Source organism: Pleurodeles waltl, chromosome 3_1, assembly GCF_031143425.1.
Source record: "Pleurodeles waltl isolate 20211129_DDA chromosome 3_1, aPleWal1.hap1.20221129, whole genome shotgun sequence".
Taxonomy (NCBI): domain Eukaryota; kingdom Metazoa; phylum Chordata; class Amphibia; order Caudata; family Salamandridae; genus Pleurodeles; species Pleurodeles waltl.
The window spans coordinates 405,265,607-405,285,940 of NC_090440.1; the positions used below are offsets into that span (position 1 = coordinate 405,265,607).

Here is a 20,334-nt window from a genome sequence, read left to right on the forward strand (position 1 = left end):
TTAAGAATATTGCATATCTCACATCTAATGTTTATAATTAAGTATATCTCCACAGCCTCCAAACTATGTTAATGTTTTAAGGATTAATTCTGTTTATGGACAGTTTGGTAGAAGTTCAAACGCTCCCCATTCTAGCTTTTTCATTCCCAATGCAGAACACTACTTCTTGGCCAGCACAGGGTTAAGTATGTTAGCGCAAGACTGAACTCAGGTATATTAACAAGACTTGTTCATTAACCTATATCAAATGTCAAATTGGTTAAACATTTAGCAACGTTTATCATCTGACCTTCTTTCAACAAAGGTACCCTGAACCTGCAAATGAACAAACAGAAATATTAAGTACATTAAGGTATTCAAACAACGAAAATGCTGGATGTGTTGGGTAAAGGGAGCATTTTGGTTATCTGTAACACCTGTTTTCTTTCCCATTAGCTGCTATCAACAGCGTATATAATCAGAAACCTAAAATTAGACTTTGTCATTGAACCAATGCCAAGAGTCACTGCCGATTTTTCACAAGAACTCGTCATACTCTTAGAAAAAGGTTCAATAATGCAAACATGAACTTGTGGAATTATCAAATTACAACTGAGACAATAACAATAACGTATCCATTTACCAATCAAGGCATTATATCTTTTTGTTTTACTCTAGTGGAGTCTGCTTGTGTTAAGGAGCTGAGGCCGGAAGTTAAACGTGAAAGTAAACATATCTTCACTAAGTCCTATCTGGTACCTTGATTTCATCAATCCATTCGCGGACATTGAGGAAGCTACTTTCCGACGTAACGTCATACAGCAGTAAAACTCCGTGAGCTTTTCGGAAATAAGACTTGGCTATGCTACGAAACCTGCACAAAGACAAGGTGAATTAGAGTGAATTTTATAATATCAAAAACACAATTTCTAGCAGCTGTAATAAAAACTATAAGTGTCTGTTTTTAACTGTCACATTAATTTTACCTTTCTTGTCCCGCTGTATCCCAGATCTGTAATGTTGTTTGTTCCCCATCCACCATTAGCTTCTTAATTTGAAAATCAACACCTAAGGAGAAGAAGGTAAAAAAAAAAAATTAAAAAACCAACATAGGTCAGAAAGGTAAAAAAAACAACAGGTCAGATATTACAATTCTAGATGCCCCTTCTCCGTAAAATATTTTAAGTTTGTTTAGTTTCAGTTATTTGGGAGTCTACGTTAAAACTACCTGAGAAGAGAATGAGAGATCAACCCCAAATCTGTGTACATCCTAACTGGCAAATGTAGGGAGAGTGATGATTCAAGGCAGACAAAGGACCCTATATTGTCCATGTAAAGATACACCAAAGTGTAAAGCCTAAGAAAAATTGACTTACAGTCTCAATGACTTGCACACTTCCAGGAATTCCGAGGAGGCAGTAAACTTTGGTATAGTCATGCAATGGATTACAAACTACTACACTAAAGCAAAGAAAGGTCAACTCTTGATGCGGTGCGATGCTACATGGCAAAACGAATTAGAGCATGAAACAACACACGAACATATTGACACACACAATCTGAGCTACTCTGCTCTGTGAATATTTCCTGTTGTCAGGTCAAGCCTTAACTGAAGTACAAAGAAAGCCACCTTATTGTGGTTTTTATTGATATATCTGTTACTGTAATAAAAAACAATGTTGTTTAAACCTGGAATAGGGCAATACACGGGTATCTTCTGTCAGGACATTAAATGGTGCAACAAAATTGTGGTAATAATTTTGAAAATAAGGTATGCCCATTATTTAGTTCTGTTATTCTTTTTTTTAGCATACTCATTTTTTATTTAGGTTATTTATAGAGTGCAAACCTAACCCCAAGAAGAAGTGTAGCACCGTAAAAGCACAAAATCATACATAAAGTAGTGAAGATATAACAGATTGAAGATATACAGAGTAGACGATTTATACGTTCCATAAGCATTAACGCATTAACAGCACAAGTAAAACCTATTACACAAGCAGTATATTGTGCAGATATTTTACATATCCCACACATAATGTCTAATAAATGTATAGAGAGCTAGTCATTGAGGGTGGGACAAAGCAGAGCGAAAAATAATTGAGTCACTAGAAAGAGAAGTTTCTAACTGGATGTTTTAAGGATGATGGAAGGTGGTGCAGAAGAGGCAGGTGTTAAATGTTTTTTTTTCTGAATTGCAGAACGACGAGGACAGTCTAATACATAGTAGATGTTGATTCCAAAGTATAGGTATGTAGACGGAAAATATCAATTTCCATAGTATTTCAGTTTGTGATGAAGGGAGGATTTCTCACCTCCTACCAAAGTACAGTATTTCTAATTGGCGGCATTGCCCTTGCATACTAAGACAATGCAACAATGATTAAGGACTGTGTCACCACATGGACCCACTACAAATAAGGATTTTGATAACTCTTTATAAAACATCCATCCACAAAATCTCCGCTAACAGATACATAAAATTGCACACAAATTTGCCTTTTTCATGGAAAAATGTGGGTGCTCGATGTTAAATGTTCACACACAGAACCAGGAGGCTTAGATTACCTTTATAGTTCTCCCACATGACTCCTGCATGATCTGGAGCCCATTATACCACTCCGGTTAATTGCTTAGGCAAGCAGCAACACATTCAGTACATCCCAGACATGCACTAGGAAGGGAAGACTGTAGAACTCACTCACATGTTGCATAGAGAGGAGACATTGTAAGTTTCTTGAATTGACAGTACAGCAGACCTACAGCTCCTAATTCAGTTCAGGCAGCAGCTACTACATGGCCTCACTCAGTGGGATAAACACCGACCAGATCATCAGTCCTGGGGTACATTTAACAACACACGCAGTGGTAGGTGAAGCAGCAAGCACTTTCCTGAGCGCACTTCTGCAATGCCAAATGTTTATAAAAGGGGGAGGGGCGAGAAAAAATCGGTCCTGCTGAGTAAAACACATGCTTCCTGCAGCTGCAAGCCAGTCGATCTACTGCAGTCTTCTGGTAGCACTGGACAATTAAAATCCATCGCTCACTCGCACTAAAAACAATTTTACTAGGTTGTTAACGAAATGCACAGCCTCCCCGCCCCCTTTTCTCATGCAATTTCTGTGGCATCCCGTGTCGGTCACAATAATATATGCCACACTCGCGCTGTAGTACTGTTTTGCACATCAGACTACCGCGCTTCCTCTAAAACAAAAACAAAATCGTGTTTTCCGTTTGCTAAACACTATGTGTCAGATATGGAAATGCTCCATGTACATGGTTAACTGAAGCACTCTTAGACCCGCAAAGGGACAGACTTTCATAATGTAAGCGATAAATAATCACTTTTCTAAAACTACACCATCTTTCCTTGCGGATATCGGAGCACTGAGTCAGCTATTGTAAGCAGACTGAATGCTGCCAGAATACCCACAAGCATTGTTCAGAGTGTGGTACCAAGAATGTTTTAGAGATTCCGTTACTTCTAGACGTTGTAGCAACTGCCAATCAAAATGAAGCATTACCATATTGTACAGCTGTTTGATTTACACTACACTTTGTTGTAATCCCTGGGCCTCAAGTACTAAAAAGGGAATTTCATGAATCAATATACTCCTCATCTAGTTATTACATTCTTTCCCAGACTTTTCACTCTCCTCATGACCATAGTTTAAATGATTGAAATGCCACAGTTTCCTCCTGTGTTATCATGTTTGCTCATGTCCTCGAGTTTTGAACACCTTTCCATTCTCACATTCAGCACTTTGGTTTCCTGGTACAGTCTTGCTATCCATGCCCTCTTCCAAGAGTACGGTGGGGGCAATCATTGGCGCACTTTTCAGATACCAGTCGTTTGTTTATTGATTGAACTATTTCGGTTTGCTTATGAAAGAAGAAATGTGCAAACAGCTCTCCAGCCCAAGCGTGAGAAGGAGTTGGTCCTCTACTCAATGGAACTATGCTTTGAGTGTCTACTGCAGCAAATATGCTGCCATTTTCATCAAAGTACGCGTTTCTGTTTGGTGCATGGTGCAAACATTTTTTTTTATATTGTTCTATAAAATGTGTACACCTTACTTAATCCCCATCACAAACGAGAGAGTCTGGTGGAAGAGCTGTGTATTATTAATTGATATAACAGAATTAAAAAGGATTAGATCCTTTTGCAGTCACTGTATTAAAAAAAAGTTACGTTGATGACTCGAAGCAGCGTCATTAAGTAAAAAGTAAAAATGCAGCTTTGTTTCATGTAATTTTTATTTTGATCTCAAAGCTAAAGATACCTTTTAAGGGGCACATACACAAAACAGGCCTTCCTCTACAATGCAACATGAGAATAAAAGGCAGATAGGACCTGCAGGTGACAAACTGATTAATGTTACACTATGATGATAGGGAAGACATCTAAGGTCAAGTAGAAGAAATATGCTGTCCAGTGGTCATCCAGGCCAGAGTTCCATCCCAGTGCAGATCACAGGTTCAAACTGCATGCCAGAGAATCACTGGCACTGCAGGGTGAGGCAATTGATGGTGTACAATCTGCATCCAGTTGAGAGTTGTACCCTCTAAAATGGGGAATTAAGCACCATTTGGGCATGATTTTCCCCTGGTCTAGGGAACACAAACCTAAACTGAGCATAATTTTCACCCATGATTTGGGAAAAGTCTTACATGCCACAAACCTGGGGAAGTCTCTCTTGTTAAGCACAGTTTGTGCCAAACTTGTAGTGCTATTTTGGGTGTAAAAAGTAATTTGCGTTCAAAATGGAATTTGCACTGCCTTTGTAATCAGAGCATTAGAGTACAGTGCATTCTTGGAACAGCAATACCAAATATGATAGATAAGAGGGATCAAGCAAATGATCTTCTTGTATCGCTTGCACAAAAAAAGTCACCAGAAGCCGTTCACAACTCCATTTTCAATGTAATCCACGTTTTTCCTTTTGCTGTAACAGTGCAACGAGTGCTGCTGCTGTTACCTTTTCCTGGATTGAGAAGAATTTATTTATTTACATATTGCTTGTGATAGTGCAAACTCCACCTGCCTGGGTTTCAATGCGCTGCACAATCTTTTGTAATATACATGTAATAGAAGTATTAACTGAAAGTACACGAAGGGTAACATTAACCTGTGCAGATTAATCACTATTTGGGTAGGGCATACTTGCCCATAAAGATATATGGAACGTCTGCAATATGGAAACACGATAAAGGGATAAGTAGAAATTAACATTAAACTAAGAGATACGTAAATACATCCACAAGTAGAGAAAGTGGTTACTGTCTATACTGTAGTGTGGACAATCATTAAGATATAATTAAAGGCTACTTGGGATACAATAGGGCATAAACAGGCAGTATAAGAGCAGTTTCTGTTGTAACTCAGTCAAGGCATGCCAATGTAAATAGATAGCTCAGAAGTGATAATAAACACCACACTTCCTTTCTGAGAGATGGAAAGGCTTTACTTCCACACTCTAACGCTCTAAGTTGCCACACTGAAATGGCTATTTTGCGGCACTACAAAATAGTTCTCTTTTAATGTTCTAGAATTGACTCCTATCCTAGAAAATGGTCCCACAAGCCCATTTGTCACAACCAAGGTTGGATGGATTTAGATTTGCTTGACAGCCCCATACTGGCGTAAAACCAGTGAGCGGCAGGAATTTTAATTGTGGTAGACATACACTTATGAAAGAAGTGTCTTGAGTTAAAAAAAAAAAAAAAAAATCTCGTTAATTAAATTTAAAGTGAAAGTTTTGTCTTTTTTTATTCCTTGATAAAATGATATTGTTGAATGTCGGGATGGCTTCCGTTCTGCTTATGACTTCATGACTCATACTGGTCGTTTGTCCCACTGCGGCGCAGTTGATTTGCTAAAGAATTTTCAAATATTCAAATGATCAGGCACAGACAGAGAGGATGGTTCAGAGTACCATTTCATAATTGAAAATCAATTTAATAAAGGAGCAATGGCTAATTCGGGATGATTTACTTTTGAAACAAGTTGGGGTGCAATAAAATCTATTTAAGGGACATCTAAAACCAAGTTGTATCCTTCCGGCACAAACTTCTTAACACCTTACTTCCCCGTTTTCTACATGATTATAGTTTTATTATTAATGGGATACAATGTTCAAGAAGCGAGTGCACACTTTTTAAACACATCTAGCATCTTACAAATACCACTATTCACACCAGTTTAATAGGTTTCTACCTTGTGATCAACAGCAACTACATACTCACAAGCTCATGTTAGGTCAGAATAAGTACATGATGCAGTATCTACTCAGAAGAAGTCTCGGGCCCTATGGCGTGCTTTGATCGCCTGAGGCCAGTTACCATTTTAAAGGCTACTATTTTAACAATTATGCATTTAGATTTCTGGTTGTCCAGCACAAACTAGAACTAGACAATATTTAACCATGAGGACTGTAGCACTAGGTCATCAGCCTTAACATAACAGGAACGTGGGATGGCTGTACAATCTAAGGAGAGATATATTGCTTTAATTATCATTGTACCTGTATCCAGGGTTCTCACAGTTGATGAATGTTCACGTGTAAAACTCAGTTTGTTGTGATGCCATGAAGATACGTTAAATAATCAAGGATATAAAAAGATAGTTGACTTGTGCTCTACTGTACCTAAAGTGGTTGGAATTTGCCCCCGGAACTCATTCAGACATAATCGGAGCATGAAACTGGATTTCCCCGAGCCAGCATCTCCAGCTAAGACCAGCCGGTAATCGAGACAAGGGCCCTGGCTCTCATCTTCCACCGTCACACCTTCTTTCTAAATGAAGTTTGAACAAGGGAGGACATGAATTAAAGAAGGAATACAGAAAGATGTTTGTGCTGATACACAATTGCTCCTCTTTCAGTCTTCACATGAGCATGTAGCATTTCCCCCATAAAAGGTCTGAAGGCCACCACCCCTTATGCAGTTTATTGCACTCCTGATTGCTGAGGGCCCAGCTGTATGTTGTTTATTGCAACTTGATTTATTACCATATGGAACAAACAAAGCACAGTTAGTTAAGCAGGCCAATGGTGAATATGTGGCGAGGCAGACAGTAAAAACAGCACCCCATGTTATTGTTATTATTTCAACTACACACCTGGCTCAGGAGCAAATCAGCTTCACATACCCTTTTCCCCTGATCACATAACCCTCAGGGTAATTACCACCTACTTTGACCTACATGTTGCAATACTTTATTAGTGAATACAAATGTCAAGTAAATGCCAGTGATAGCTCACTTCAATATAGTATTATCTAATGGTGATTTTTAAACTAGCTACATTTCATGTGAGACCTTGTAGGAAGCCCCTACCTTTTACTACACAATCTATGCTGCACTACATCAAATTGTAGCCTTAAGATGGAATTCCAAAACTTTACGTCAATAACAAGTTGGAGTTTGAGAGAGATCTATATGGTTCAAAGTACATATCCTTCTTATTTGTGGGTATGAGATGTTGTGGGTATGGGAATACCCTTCTTTACAAATTTGCAGCAGTATTAAATAGTGGCCTAATAAACATGGTCTAACTAACGAGTATCTTACTATGAAAAACAGTGTTTAAAGTTCAAGTTATGAGGGACATCTTCCCATGCTCCTGAAAACTCCCACAAAAACACGGGAAACTCAGAAATATTTTCTCACATGGCTTAACTCCATCCTACACTCAGACTGTGTAAATCATTTTAGTGATCCAGCTAGAGCATCTTGCTGTGGCCTTGAAAAAAAAGCATTTCGTATTGAAGAAAACACTCATTAAATCATAGCATAAAATACAGCCAACTTGCAGAGTTGAGCCAATCAGCCAGAGCAAAGACTAATAGTTTCACCTTTGTGAAAACATTTAGATCTCTTAATTAGTAGTAGTACCATTCTAATAGCAATATCTTCTAAATTGCCATGTCTTTGGGCAGGTAAATGTATTGATTTAGTTCTTTTTGCCTGACCATCCACCCACCATAGGTATGTATGTCCAATATCGTTCAAAACATTAGGTATTCACTTAGGGGACCTGTGTGAAATCAGAAGCGTATGGATTTTATAAGTCCACGTGCTTGAAAGTGGACAAAATGAGTATAATTAATTTGTGCAATAGAAAAACCTGTACCTCAAAACTTCAAACATCCTGTGAAGTGTTATTTGAAAACAAGCTACTTTTATTATGTTTAGAGGTTGGCATCATTAGCATTATCAGACATTTTGGAACCCTTTTTTGGCAGAAGCAGTATTCACTATTTTTAAGTTGTCAACAATACTCAGTCCTCCAAACGAGAGGGAGAAAGGTGGTTAATCATCTGGCCTAATGCCCCTAAAAATTGGCTATTTCACAAAGTGAATCATGGCTGCTCGACAATAAAAAAGCCATGCTTTGAATTATTTGCACAATATTGTCCAGCTCTTTAAACATGGTCTCTTGTTATTGTGCAATACCTTTCGTGTAAAAGCAGGAAGCCGTTTCCTGGAGGAAGCAGTGGACCCACAGTGACTGGGTGGCCGGGAGGAATTCCAATCCAGGGATCTTCGAGATTCAACTCTATAGTCCGACCCCTAGAGAAGTAAAACATTTAGTATCTAAAGTTTATAAAGGTAGTTTCTTTGTTATGAAGAGGAGTATCTTCATATCAACTCTCGAGTTAATGGAGTAGAACACATAAGGCATATTTTCAAAGTCACCTACATCATAGGTATATGGTTTCCCCCAGACCCCCACTGCCTCCATTTTCAAAGCCTTGCTCCCTCAACAGTACAGCATGCAGAACAATGACTCATCCAACAGAAGCTGAGGAGCCATTCACAAATCATCATGGACCTATGCACTCTAGCAACAACTACCAAATAAATCCTTCAGCACCCCTTTCTGCTCATTCCTGTTGTGTGCAGTCGATAAAGCCACATTCCTCATCATCTTCCACCTACTCAGACTTAGGGCCTCATTATGAGTTTGGCGGTCGAACTGGCGGACCACCATGGTGGCGGTGTTTCAAACTGCACTAGGCCGATGGTCTCCAGACCACCGGATAACGAGTTTCCCATAGGGCTGTCAGGACTGGTGAGGGGAGGCAGGGGGTAGTATAGTGTAGCCAATACCAGCCATGCTTACCTACCTGTTGGCACAATGGGCAGACATGCATGCATGGGACAAAATGCATGGGACAAAATGCGCCCACAAACCACAAATATTTTGGGGCCCCACCTCACCCTCCATGGGGCGTACCCCCTGGGCCCTCCATTTTGTGCCCCTTACCTGCCTGACCACCAAGCTTTCCATGGCGATGGGATTGCTGTTGAAAGCTTGGCAGTCCAGCAGGTCGTATTGGCAATGGCGATCCCAATGCTGGGATCTCCAACTTTGGCTGCTGAGGTCAGGACTGCTGCGGTTCTCACCGCACTGACTATGGTGTTGCCGGCGGTCCCACTGCCAAACTCATAATCTGGCGGTCCAACCGTTAATCTCTTTTGCTGCTGAGAGAATGGACCACATAATGAGCCAGCTAATTTAAGAACTTGTTCCTCAGTAGCATCAGTTCCTCAGCGACATCAACCTATCAAGCAACACAGTAACCAAGATCGTGAAGGAAACCTTCCTCAGCCTCCTTGAAACCACCACCCCTAAACCCCACATGAGAGTACCTACTCACAACAAAGCAACACGGTCTCCTTTATCTGCAATTCCAACACAGACCCCACCTGAAACACTCCTCAAACTTGACTGACTACACAGCCACCCACTTTGACCTACGTCATGCCATACCGCCTCACAGAGGGCAGTGTACATCAACCAAGTGACAGATTTGATCTTTCAATGGCTTCCCATCAACATACTCAGCAACAGTTTCAGTGTCTTGACAGGCTTTTCAGACTGTGACAAATACATCAAATCCCTGCACTCTGTCCTCATTCACACCTTCCAAACCACAGTTGATGCCCATTCCCCCATCAAATCCAGCTCCTCAAAGGCCAAGCTACCTGCACCATGGTGCCCACAAGAATTCACAAACAGCAAACTTAAAGAGACAAAACATGTTATAATACAGAAGGTTCTCTGACCAATGACACAACTGCGAGAAGACCTAACTGCCCATCTATAAAACCATTAATTGAGAAAAAACATTGTTTGCTATGCAAGCTTGACCTGGATGCAGGGGTAGCTGCCAGGCAAGAGTGAAATTATACCTTGTACCCCTTCACCAACTGCACATTAATCAACCAATGGCTATAGAGGGCGATAACAAGACTATGGAGCATGGAATATGGTAAGACCACAAGCAAAGAGCTACACCTTTACTGATCACTTGGGTTTAGGTGGAGGATCAGAAGGCGAGCACAGCCAAAAAGTACTCCCTGCAGAGACAACCAAAATGTTTGCTATTTCCACACAGCTTTTACTTATTTTGCCTTCTGCAATGGAACATACTTCCTTTTCACCTGAGATCTATTCCCTTTCATCTCTGTTTTAGGGAAAAAAAAATAAAGACTCACCTTATTTCTTTTAAAACAGATTTCTCTCTGTTAATGTTTTATAGTACCAAGAGACCCCAGCGGATACAGTGCTCTATAAATTACCCTTAAAGTCTAACAATCCCTGAGGGATGAAAGTACTAATAAATACCATGTTTGAAAAAGTGTACTAGTTTCAGGAGGCAACAGGCACAGGAGTCTTTACAGTATATCTAAACTGGCCCTAAAAAGATCCACAAACAAAGCGAACACTATTGCCTAGGATGATTTGTTGCCTAAAGAGGTCACACGCACTTCTCCTCTCGTCATATAATATCACCATTCATTAACATTTGTTGCAGCCTCATATTCAAGACATTTCAGAGACTTGTCCATAGCAAATCTATATAAAAAGTTCAGCCTGTCCTTTTCAGCGGAATTATGCAAATGATTTTAACATTTCATTTTAAGAAATCCTGTGGAAAATTGACAGCGAGAAGTGATTTTTAATCCAACAAAATCTGTGAAGTTTGTGTTGTTTTGAATATGCTGCACACCAAATATATGCCACTTTGCTGACAAATGAAAGCTGTGAGGGATTTCTGTTAAAACAGCTACAAGTATTGAACATTAAGCAATTTCCCTTTGCAGTGATGTTTGTATTGATTTTCAAAGGTGTACTTGACAACATGAAACAAATGTATATGCCTCGTTACATTTTTGAAAAGCCAAGAGGGCTAAAAGTTAACATTGCTAAAATGGATAGAGATTTCAACAGTCATTTGCTGGCAATAGCCTATACATGCTAAAGAAATTGCATGTGACTGGAAAAGAGCCACATTTGTAATGCTGATATTATAAATGTCAGGAAATTCAGGCATTTTCCACTGGTGAGGGCAGCCCCAAGCAAGGATGATCTAGAAAAGTTAGTGGAGGCTATGAAAAAAGAACAAGTTACTTACCTTCAGTAAAGCCTTATCGGGTAGATACATATTCTAGTTGCAGATTCCTTCCCTTCGAATTTCCCCAGGCATCATACTGGATCCAGAGAATTTTCTGAGCAGTACCCCTGTGCGCCGTTAGGTGGTGCAGATGGGTTCTGCATCCGTTGTTGGCATTGTCTGCACTGGATATGACATTGAGGTCTTATATAGGTGCCACCTTGGCATGCTGGCATCGGTTTCTTTTCACGACTCTCCATGCCAGAAATGTAAATCCATGAAGAACACTGACTACTGGTGTGCCAAAACTAAGTCCTTGAGAGGGGAGTTGCTGTCCCTAGAAATCAGTTCACAAAGCTGGGAGGATGGATGGGTCACTAAGGAATCTGCAACTAGAATAGGTGTCTACAAGATAAGGCGTTACCAAAGCTAAGTAACCTGTTCATTTGATAGAGTTTGAGTTGCAGATTTCTTAGCTTTGAATAGATATCCAAGCAATATCATCCCTGGAGGTGGGTCTGCGAACCAAGATCATACTAGAAAGTCCTGTAGGACTGAACAGGCAAAGTAGCACTGCAACTGTACAAGCAGTAGTGTTTGGTAAACGTGTGCAGAAAAGCCCACACTGCCGCCTGACAGATGCTAAGAACTGGAACTCCATGGGGTAACTCAGTGGTCACACCTATAGCTCAGATAGAATGAGCACGCAAACCTTCAGGTGTTTGCTTTTTGGCCAGCGCGTAGCAGATCTTGATGCAGAAGATGACCCATCTGGAGATGGCCTGCTTCTGCACTGCCCTACCTTTCTTCGCACCCACATAACCAACAAAGAGTTGATCATCCAGCCAAAATTATTTTGTACGATCAAAGTAGAACGCAAATGCTCTTTTTAGGTCCAGGCAGTGGAGTCTCTCCTCTTCCTTACAAGGATGTGGGGGTGCATAAAAAGTAGGCAGGGTGATGGATTGGCTTACATGAAAGGGTCTAATAACTTTTGGTAGAAATGAAGTCCTGGTGCGAAACAGCACTTTGTCAGGATAGACAGAAAGATAGGATGGCTAATATTACACCACCTGCAGCTCATTCACCCTGTGGGCAGATGTAATGGCCACAAGGAAGGCTGTTTTCAAAGTGAGAAGCCTGAGAGGACAATTGTGTAGCGCACATAAGAAATGTCAAAAACAAATTCAGATTCCATTGGGATATAATGAATAGGGATGGTGGGAAATATATGTGTAAGACCTTTGAGGAACCTGTGTACAGTACAGGAGTTAAACAAGGAAGGTTGATCAGGAAACCTCAAAAAGAAAAAATTGCAGATAAACAACCTTTGAGTGTGCCCATTGCATAGCCCTGCTCGGCCAAAGAAAGTAAGAGAGAGGGGCAGAAAGGGGGTCAACAGAAATGTCTCTGCACCATGCCACAAATTTCTTCCAATGACAGGCATATACCTTTTGGTTCTGGGGAGGAAAGCCCAGGCTAAAGCACCTCTGTCAGCAGGTTAGTCCTGACTGCCACCAAAGGCAAATCAAGGAACAAGACCTCAGCTGCCCTTCTCACCACCATTGAATACGAAGTCCCTTCCTCCGTTGCCATGGTAAGGGGAGAAAACATGCCAGTATCTGGATAAGTACCTAGTTCACTGGCCTTACCCAAATCTGTGCGCCAGTCCATAGGCTCTTGGAGTTGGTATTCTAAAGGGTACAGTTACCCCTCCCATACCTCACTGTAACTTAGCCCATAAGAAAGGGGATCAGGATCCAACAGAGGGGTCAAAGCCCCTGCCGGCGTCTGAGTCTGCGTCATACGACGACCACCCGGCTCCATGTTAGAGTCAGCAATGAGAACGGGGATGGTGCCCCCTGTGGGTGGTGCCAGGAACCTCGACATCAGGGCCAGCATCGGGGTGCTGGTCCGGATCCAGGACCAGATCCGTGGGTGTCCTTCAGCGCCAAGACCGAAGCCATAAATACGGAACCTGAAGGGGCCTCTTCTGACTCTGCTGGTCCCAAAGGTGCTCAGGGGGAGTCGGGCTGCCCAAAAAGGAGATTTATCACCTCGTAAATCTCTTGGGGTTGGGTGGGGGTCACTTCAGCTTCCAGAAATCCCCATGTCTCGTCGGCCGACCAGAAGTCGAAGAATGCTTAGACTTCTTGCTTTTCTACTTGTGCCTCGACTTACCCGACCACCCTGAGGACTTTGTGTGGGACGACAAAGATGGAGGACTCGGCAACCACTCCCAGGACCTTCCTCTCGACCGGGACCTCGACTTGCATTGAGTTGAGCGTTGAGCCACCATCAGCTTCAGGGACCACTTCTTCAAAGCCTTCAGATGCAAAGCCAGACTTTGGGTCGTGGTCGTCCTCCAGACACCAAAGACACACAAGGTGCGGATCCGTCACAGACATTTCCCGATGACAGGAGCCACAGGGATGCAACCTGGTCGTTCTCTATGACATCCTTGAAGCACCAGGAGTAGAAAACTAAAAAATATATTCGACAAAAGTAAAAAAAAAAAAAAAAACCTAGTCAAAAAGTGACTGAAGGGTAGCCCTCTTCAGATTGGCGCTAGCTGGCACAAAAAGAAAAGAACTGACATCAGCATGTTGGAGTGGCGCCTACATAGGACCCGCAATATCATATCTGGCGTGGATGATGGCAGAGGCAGAGCAGATCCACGTCACCTAATGGCACGCAGGGGTACTGTTCACAAAATTCTCCTGCCTGATCCAGTCTGACGCCTGGGGCAAACTCAAAGGTAAGAAATTTGCAGCCAGAAGTCTCTATCAAATTTAAATGTTAATTTAAAATAAAGTATTAGGTTAGTTATATGATGGCGCAGACATTTAATATTGCCTTAGATCCCGCTGTAGCAGGCTTTACCGGCCATTAAAGGCTTGCTCCAGCGTTAAATGCCGAGCCGAAGGCGTTATGGCCAGTGGAGCCCGCTATGGTGGGCTCTAAGGCATTTAGAACATTCTGCCACTAGAGGGCAGAATGTTCTAATAAATAAGACCAAGTCTTCAAAGAGCCCAAGGGGATTAAAATCCCCTCGGGCTCCGTGAGGCCTGTGCTCACAGCTGTTGTGTGAACAAAGATAACATTGGAATGTTGATGCTCTGGGCTTTTACCGGCCAGTAAAAACCTGGAGCACTCCATTGTCTGCAGTGGAGATCCCAATATTCCAACGTTCTAATTTAAAATGAGTTTTGAATGCATCAGTGACTTTGAATGGTACCCTGACAAAGGATAATAATATACTGGGGATTGAGAGGAGCGATAAACTAGAGAGGAGTTTGTTGTCTCAATAAAGGGCTATAACTTCAAAATGCAGTTTAGAGACATATGAAGAATTGTTAAGCAGTTAAAGTTTGGTTTAGATCAGTAGTGAAAGGGTTCAGGACAGGCTATGTGTCATAAGAGATCCAACTTGCATGAAGAATCACTACTGCTAATGTTATGGAACAGTCAGCGAAGTTGGCAAAGAGAAGTCTGTGATGATGCAAAGGGAGCAGAAGAAATTAATAAAAAGAAGGAAGGGAGTGGAGTTTTTAAATGTGTTTGAATACCACCCACAAACCCACAATGCAGAGTAAAAAGTTTGTTTTTGCTATGTGAAAGGGGGCCTCACAGCATGGGATAAGACGGTATTTCAAAGAGTGTGTAAGGGCAGGATAAAAGTTGTGCATAACAAACAAAGAGGAACTATGAAGGTAAGGACAAAATTTGTGGAATTAAAAGGGAGGTGAGATAAAAAGAGAACAAAGGCATTTTTTCCAACATTCTATCATCACAAAGAGGTAGGTTTTAAACATGAACGATTACATGCAGCGACATTGTTACCTCTGGTACAGAGGATATCACCTTGCCCCCGTCTGCCTGTTTACTACCCCTCCAGCCTTACCTTGGTCTTTTAGCTGTACTGTTGCTTCCCTGTGGCTCAGGGCCCAGTCCAGCCGGACCATGTAGCACACTCTCCATTTGTCAATGGCAGCACTCTCCACTTGACAAGAGATTTTAGCTATTTCAAGGCTAAATCCTCCTTCACCTCAATGCAAGTTAATAATAAATTTCTCTTTTCTTTGATCCCAAACTTTGGCCTCTATCGGTCTCCACATTCGTCTTTCCAGACTCAAGCAGAGAACTCATATGCAATGGCATGGTCATTCTTTTCTTGTGCCTTTAAGTGTAAAGAGGAGGGTGAGAAAGAAGTAAATGGCAAAGGGATAGAAATAAGAAGGTAGAGAGAGAAGGATGTAAGGGGGGAAACGATGATTGGGTTGGATAAGAAGAGAGACCACATGGGAAGGTAGAAGACCAAAGCAATCACCGCGAATGATGGAAGAAAGATAGGAGGTAGGATGGCACACGGAGAAGGTAAGAGGATTGCAAAGGGCAGCAAATGAGGAAGGAAAGTTAGTGAAGAGTGAAAAAGTGATCAGCAGAGAGATGAGGGAAAAACAATATGGAATAACAACAATGGGGGATAAAGGAGGAATCTGAAGAAAGATGAATGGGACAAAAGATATGAATAAAGAAAAATATGGGAACAAAGATCTTGACATGCAAGCAAAAGAACAGTTGGATAAAAACTGGAAGAGAAAAGTAGAAGAAGGGAGAGAGCAATGTGATAGGGAGAAGGGAACAATACAGGAGATAGCATAGGTGAAGAGAAAGACAGGAGGTTAAGTTTGGAAAAAGGAGAAAGACAAGAAAACTTACAGAGAAAGACTGTATACAAGAGAAAGTAAGGCAGAGGGAGAAAAAAAGGGGAGAGGTGGAAGAAGTAACAGAAAATGGGTCTCAGAATGAGAGACATAAGATTAAAGAACAAACAAAGGAAAAAGAGGAGCAAAGAAAGGCAACAAAGAGGGGAAGAAAAGAAGAACAGTAAGGTAAGTATAGGACTGTGTAAGGAGGCATGGTCGACAGAAGGAAGGTAAGAAGGAATTGTCCTTTTGGAACAGAAATAGAGATGTACTAAGCCAGCATGACATTTTCCAAGTACTTCCTCTGCAACACCTTTGCTGTTTTTGTTACACACTCTACTGGCTTTCGCCATATTAGTACCCAGAAGCATATGGTACACATTATGCTATGGATTACTACTTTCTTCACAGATGTGGTAGACACTTGTAGTTTGCAGATAAAGTCTCCTATCAATGCAGATGCAGCATGGTCGGACGGGGATAAGAACAATCTACCATTCACAGCAACCCTGTACTTCACCTGTACTAGATACGACTGGGTTGGGAATGTGAGGAGGTCAAAGCCATAAAGCCTACTGGCAAACTTCCTGGATGTCAGCTTCATTCCTGACCGTCTGTTATGTGTTTACAAGTCCACACTTGCATGCACAGTATTCCTTGGCAGGAGTGCACTGTCGGAGCTTCTCGCCCGTCCAGAGAAGTCTGACATTTGGTGATGGTTATTCATTAGCTGGAGAAGGATATTGGGCTTGCTGGTATTATTTAAAGGCTTCTCTCTGCATTTCTGCAGCACAACAAAGTGGTAGATTAAGACACTGAAATCTGCCACACTGTTTATCATCTAAAGCCAAATCCTGGACTGTGCTCCAATGAAGACCTTTCATAGAAATGCTCTTTCTACTAAAAACTATTTTTATAAGAACCTAGCAAACACAATTAGGATTTATTTGTAGCACTTAGAAAGTGTCCTTCTTTCATGCATTCTGTAGTACAATAGTCGTCACCTTCCATTTACCTCCAAATCAGACAGCAAGCCACTTCGTGTTGCTATGTCCTCTGAACTGTCTGTGCAATCACTGTCAACGTCACTGGGAGAGTCGTCTTCATCGCTGTAAGCCAAACTCTGGGGCATGGAGACACCACTGTCCAGGTATCTGTCTGCCCAATCAGCAACGTCCGAGAATTTACCATAATCTGACTCGACCATATAACTAGAAGAAAGTCAAAATGATAAACAAAAGTAGTTATAGTCAAGTTCTTTCTATGGACTGATGTCAATCAGTTTATTGGCGATCCTACAAAACCCTCTCTCTTCGGCGGTGACAATCTTACCTGCTGTGTGTGATCACAGGTATCATATTGGGGCTGGAACGGTCTGCTAAACTGAGGCGACCTGGGGAAGACAACTAAGAGGACATTGCTAGTTACATAAAGTGTTATAATTATGCAGAAAAAGATAACACTTCCACTGAAATATTGCTTTATTCAGATAGAAAAGACTAGATTCTGGATATGTTAATGTACATGGATTGCAGGAATGGCAGCCTTTTTGTTTGCACATTAATAAGGCAATTATGAAAAACACAGTCTTATTCATGAACCAAACATACTTAGATTATTTTGCAATCCGCTCACCTAAGACTCCGAAGACTATTTTAAAAAATTATTTTAATCAGTTCTTGGCTACTAGAGTTTGCCCCTTAACATTTCCTCCGAAGTGAGGTAGATGTTTGCACTGCCAGTCTTTCTTATCTTAACCAATTTAAGTTCACCAGGGTCACTTACCCCCTTCCGTTCCTTTTCTGCACTCGTCACGAGAGCGGACCTGAGGCTGTCATTGCTGTCATAAAGTGACTTGTTGGCTGCCCTGCAAATACCATGAACAACATTAGTGTTCTATTTATATCGCAATGGTCTTTCTCATAACTCAAACTAAATATGAGACTGGTTAGACAAGCACTGAATGAGATGTTTCCCGCCATCTGTGGGCCACAAAGGCAAGGTGGGTGGAGTCAATCCCAGCTCGCTTTTCACAGAGGCATAACCAGTTATTCCATTTATAGAGAAGATGCTGGTCTAACGGAATCATCCAGAGCAAACAATGTTAAATGATTGGAGATGTTCAAAAAGTACAATATGAAATAAGCACATTAAGGGTTAAATTGTTATGAGATCACGGAACAAGGCATTCCCAATCCAGGCATTTAATTAAGGAAAAACATTGAGGTGGGTAAACCAAACCATCTCATTTCAAATTAACAAAGGCTAACTAACACATAAATTTGATAAATATAAATGGAATCCCAGGACAGGCAAGGGATTCCCAGTGACACAGCCATATGGTAATAGGTATGCGGCGTCGAGGCAGGTGACATGCTATCAGGAATGCTGCCCAGAAGGCCATAGAAACAGAAGTTAAAATATGGTCACTGGCAGCATCTCATTCACAATGCACTTGGTGAGCATAAGAATCCAGAGGAAATGAAAAGCCAGAGATCTGGTTGTGTGGGAGTATTATATTGATATGGAGTATGGTAGTTTTAAAAGGCCATATCTGGGGCGTGGCTTCGGGCGTCAAGATGGCGGTCGCACTCTGAGAGTGCTCTGGACCCCTCCGTCATCCGCCCATAGCTAACGCGGTTTTGCCGAGCGAGGGATGCCACTTCGACTATCCCCGTGATCCCTGGATCCTGAGGAGCCGGTGGAGGTGAGCGGTAGCGAAAGGCAGGCTCCGATCTGCCGCCGCGGCCCGACAGGCTCCGAGGGGAAAGAAAAATAAAATGGCGGCTGGGACGGGGTCTCCGTGGCTGATTCGGCTCCAACGCTGTTGCCCTTACTGATGCTGCGGCGCCGGGCTGGGGGCGCCCCACGGGCCCTGGAGAGCGCTGGGTCGTGCTCCGCGCGTGGAGCCCCGTGGACGGAAGAGACGGCCCTGTCCCGGCCTGAGAAAAAGGCCCTACGTTAGCGGGGCCGCCCCTGGGTGCCCGCGCGGAGGCGCCGGAGTGGGGGGCCTGTGGGGCCCCGCCGGACCGGAAGTACGCCGGGGGTCCGGGAGGGCATTGGGACCGCGCCCCGCACGCGGAACCCCGCGGACTGAGGGGACGACGACGGCTCGGGGGAGAGGCCCTGCGGCGAGAGGGCGGCCCGGGGTGCCCACACAGAGACGATCGACGAGGAGGCTCTGCGATAACCCGCCGGACGGGGGACGCACCGGGAACCCTGGAGAGCACTGGGGCGCGAAGTCCCACGGATTGGAGGAGGCAACGCCGCCCCGACCCAAGAAGGGGGGCCCTGCGCCGGCGGGACTGCCTCCGGGCGCCCAGCTGAACTGTCGGTGGAGAGGACCCACGGAACCCCACTGAAGGGAGGCGGGACGCTGTTGGCACGAGGAGGAACAGCGTGACAGTGGTATGGAGGATGCCCACCCGCGGCTCCCATTCCCTCCCTCCACCCTGGTGCCTTGATTGTCTTGGGGTGGGGGCCGGGAGCGTGTGGCATGCCTGAGTCGTTCGGGGGATCAGAGGTGACCCCATATATTCTTCAAGCAGCTATCGACAAGCGGGCCGGTGGGCCAATCTCACCCTCCCCGACGAGGCCGCTGACCTGAATGGCCCGACCACCAACGCGACTAAAAACAGGCCGTGAACCTGGGACACTGCGACATCCAGGGAGACTGGATCTGAGCCACCCCGTGGATTCCCAATCATAACAAGTGAACCAAGGCCCAAGATTTAAATCAAAACACGGCAAGACTTAACCTGTCCGACTCCCCCCCGCGCCACAATGGGGAGAGACAAGGCGAACAAACAACCTCCACCCTCTCAGCAAAAGATCGACCAGTTCACGACGCCGACAGGACAGCGGGGAGAGGGGGACACGGCTAGTGGGGGCCCGGCGCCGGACGGAGTGAGCGCCATCCTCCAGGCCATCCAAACTTCGCAATCCGCTGTAGAGACCAAAATCGGGGAAGTACGGGAGGATGTGGGCCTTGTTAGGCAGGACCTCAGAAACGCAGTGAACCGGATCACTGAGGTCGAGGCCAGAGTCTCCCAGACTGAAAGCGACCTATCCGACCTTAAAGCCAAAGTAACCCAGCTGATGACTCGATCCGGAGAGTTGCACCGCCGCGCTGAGGACGCGGAGAACCGGTCAAGACGCAACTACCTGCGCTTCATTGGTTTTCCAGAGGGCATAGAGGACGGCGGGGCCTCCGAATTCCTAGAGAATTGGATCAAGACCTGGA

At 43.3% G+C, this 20,334-nt stretch overlaps 1 protein-coding gene and 1 long non-coding RNA gene across 3 annotated transcripts in view; one reads left to right on the top strand and one right to left on the bottom strand.

The window, feature by feature from the left end:
• The window catches only part of LOC138284150 (ras and EF-hand domain-containing protein-like), a 226,438-nt gene that overhangs the window by 37,486 nt on the left and 168,618 nt on the right, over positions 1-20,334 (bottom strand). For both annotated transcript variants that reach the window (XM_069222634.1, XM_069222635.1), the window contains 7 exons: positions 17,877-17,958; positions 17,424-17,497; positions 17,107-17,302; positions 8,435-8,551; positions 6,627-6,774; positions 966-1,047; positions 739-853 (listed from right to left, as the gene is read on the bottom strand). In XM_069222634.1, the coding sequence (XP_069078735.1) occupies positions 739-853; positions 966-1,047; positions 6,627-6,774; positions 8,435-8,551; positions 17,107-17,302; positions 17,424-17,497; positions 17,877-17,958 (814 nt within the window). The remainder of the gene's footprint in view (positions 1-738; positions 854-965; positions 1,048-6,626; positions 6,775-8,434; positions 8,552-17,106; positions 17,303-17,423; positions 17,498-17,876; positions 17,959-20,334) is intronic.
• Positions 1-20,334, top strand: part of LOC138284151 (uncharacterized) — a 33,243-nt gene that overhangs the window by 4,456 nt on the left and 8,453 nt on the right. Inside the window, exon 2 of the long non-coding RNA XR_011201351.1 lies at positions 658-868. This is a non-coding gene — a long non-coding RNA (uncharacterized lncRNA). The remainder of the gene's footprint in view (positions 1-657; positions 869-20,334) is intronic.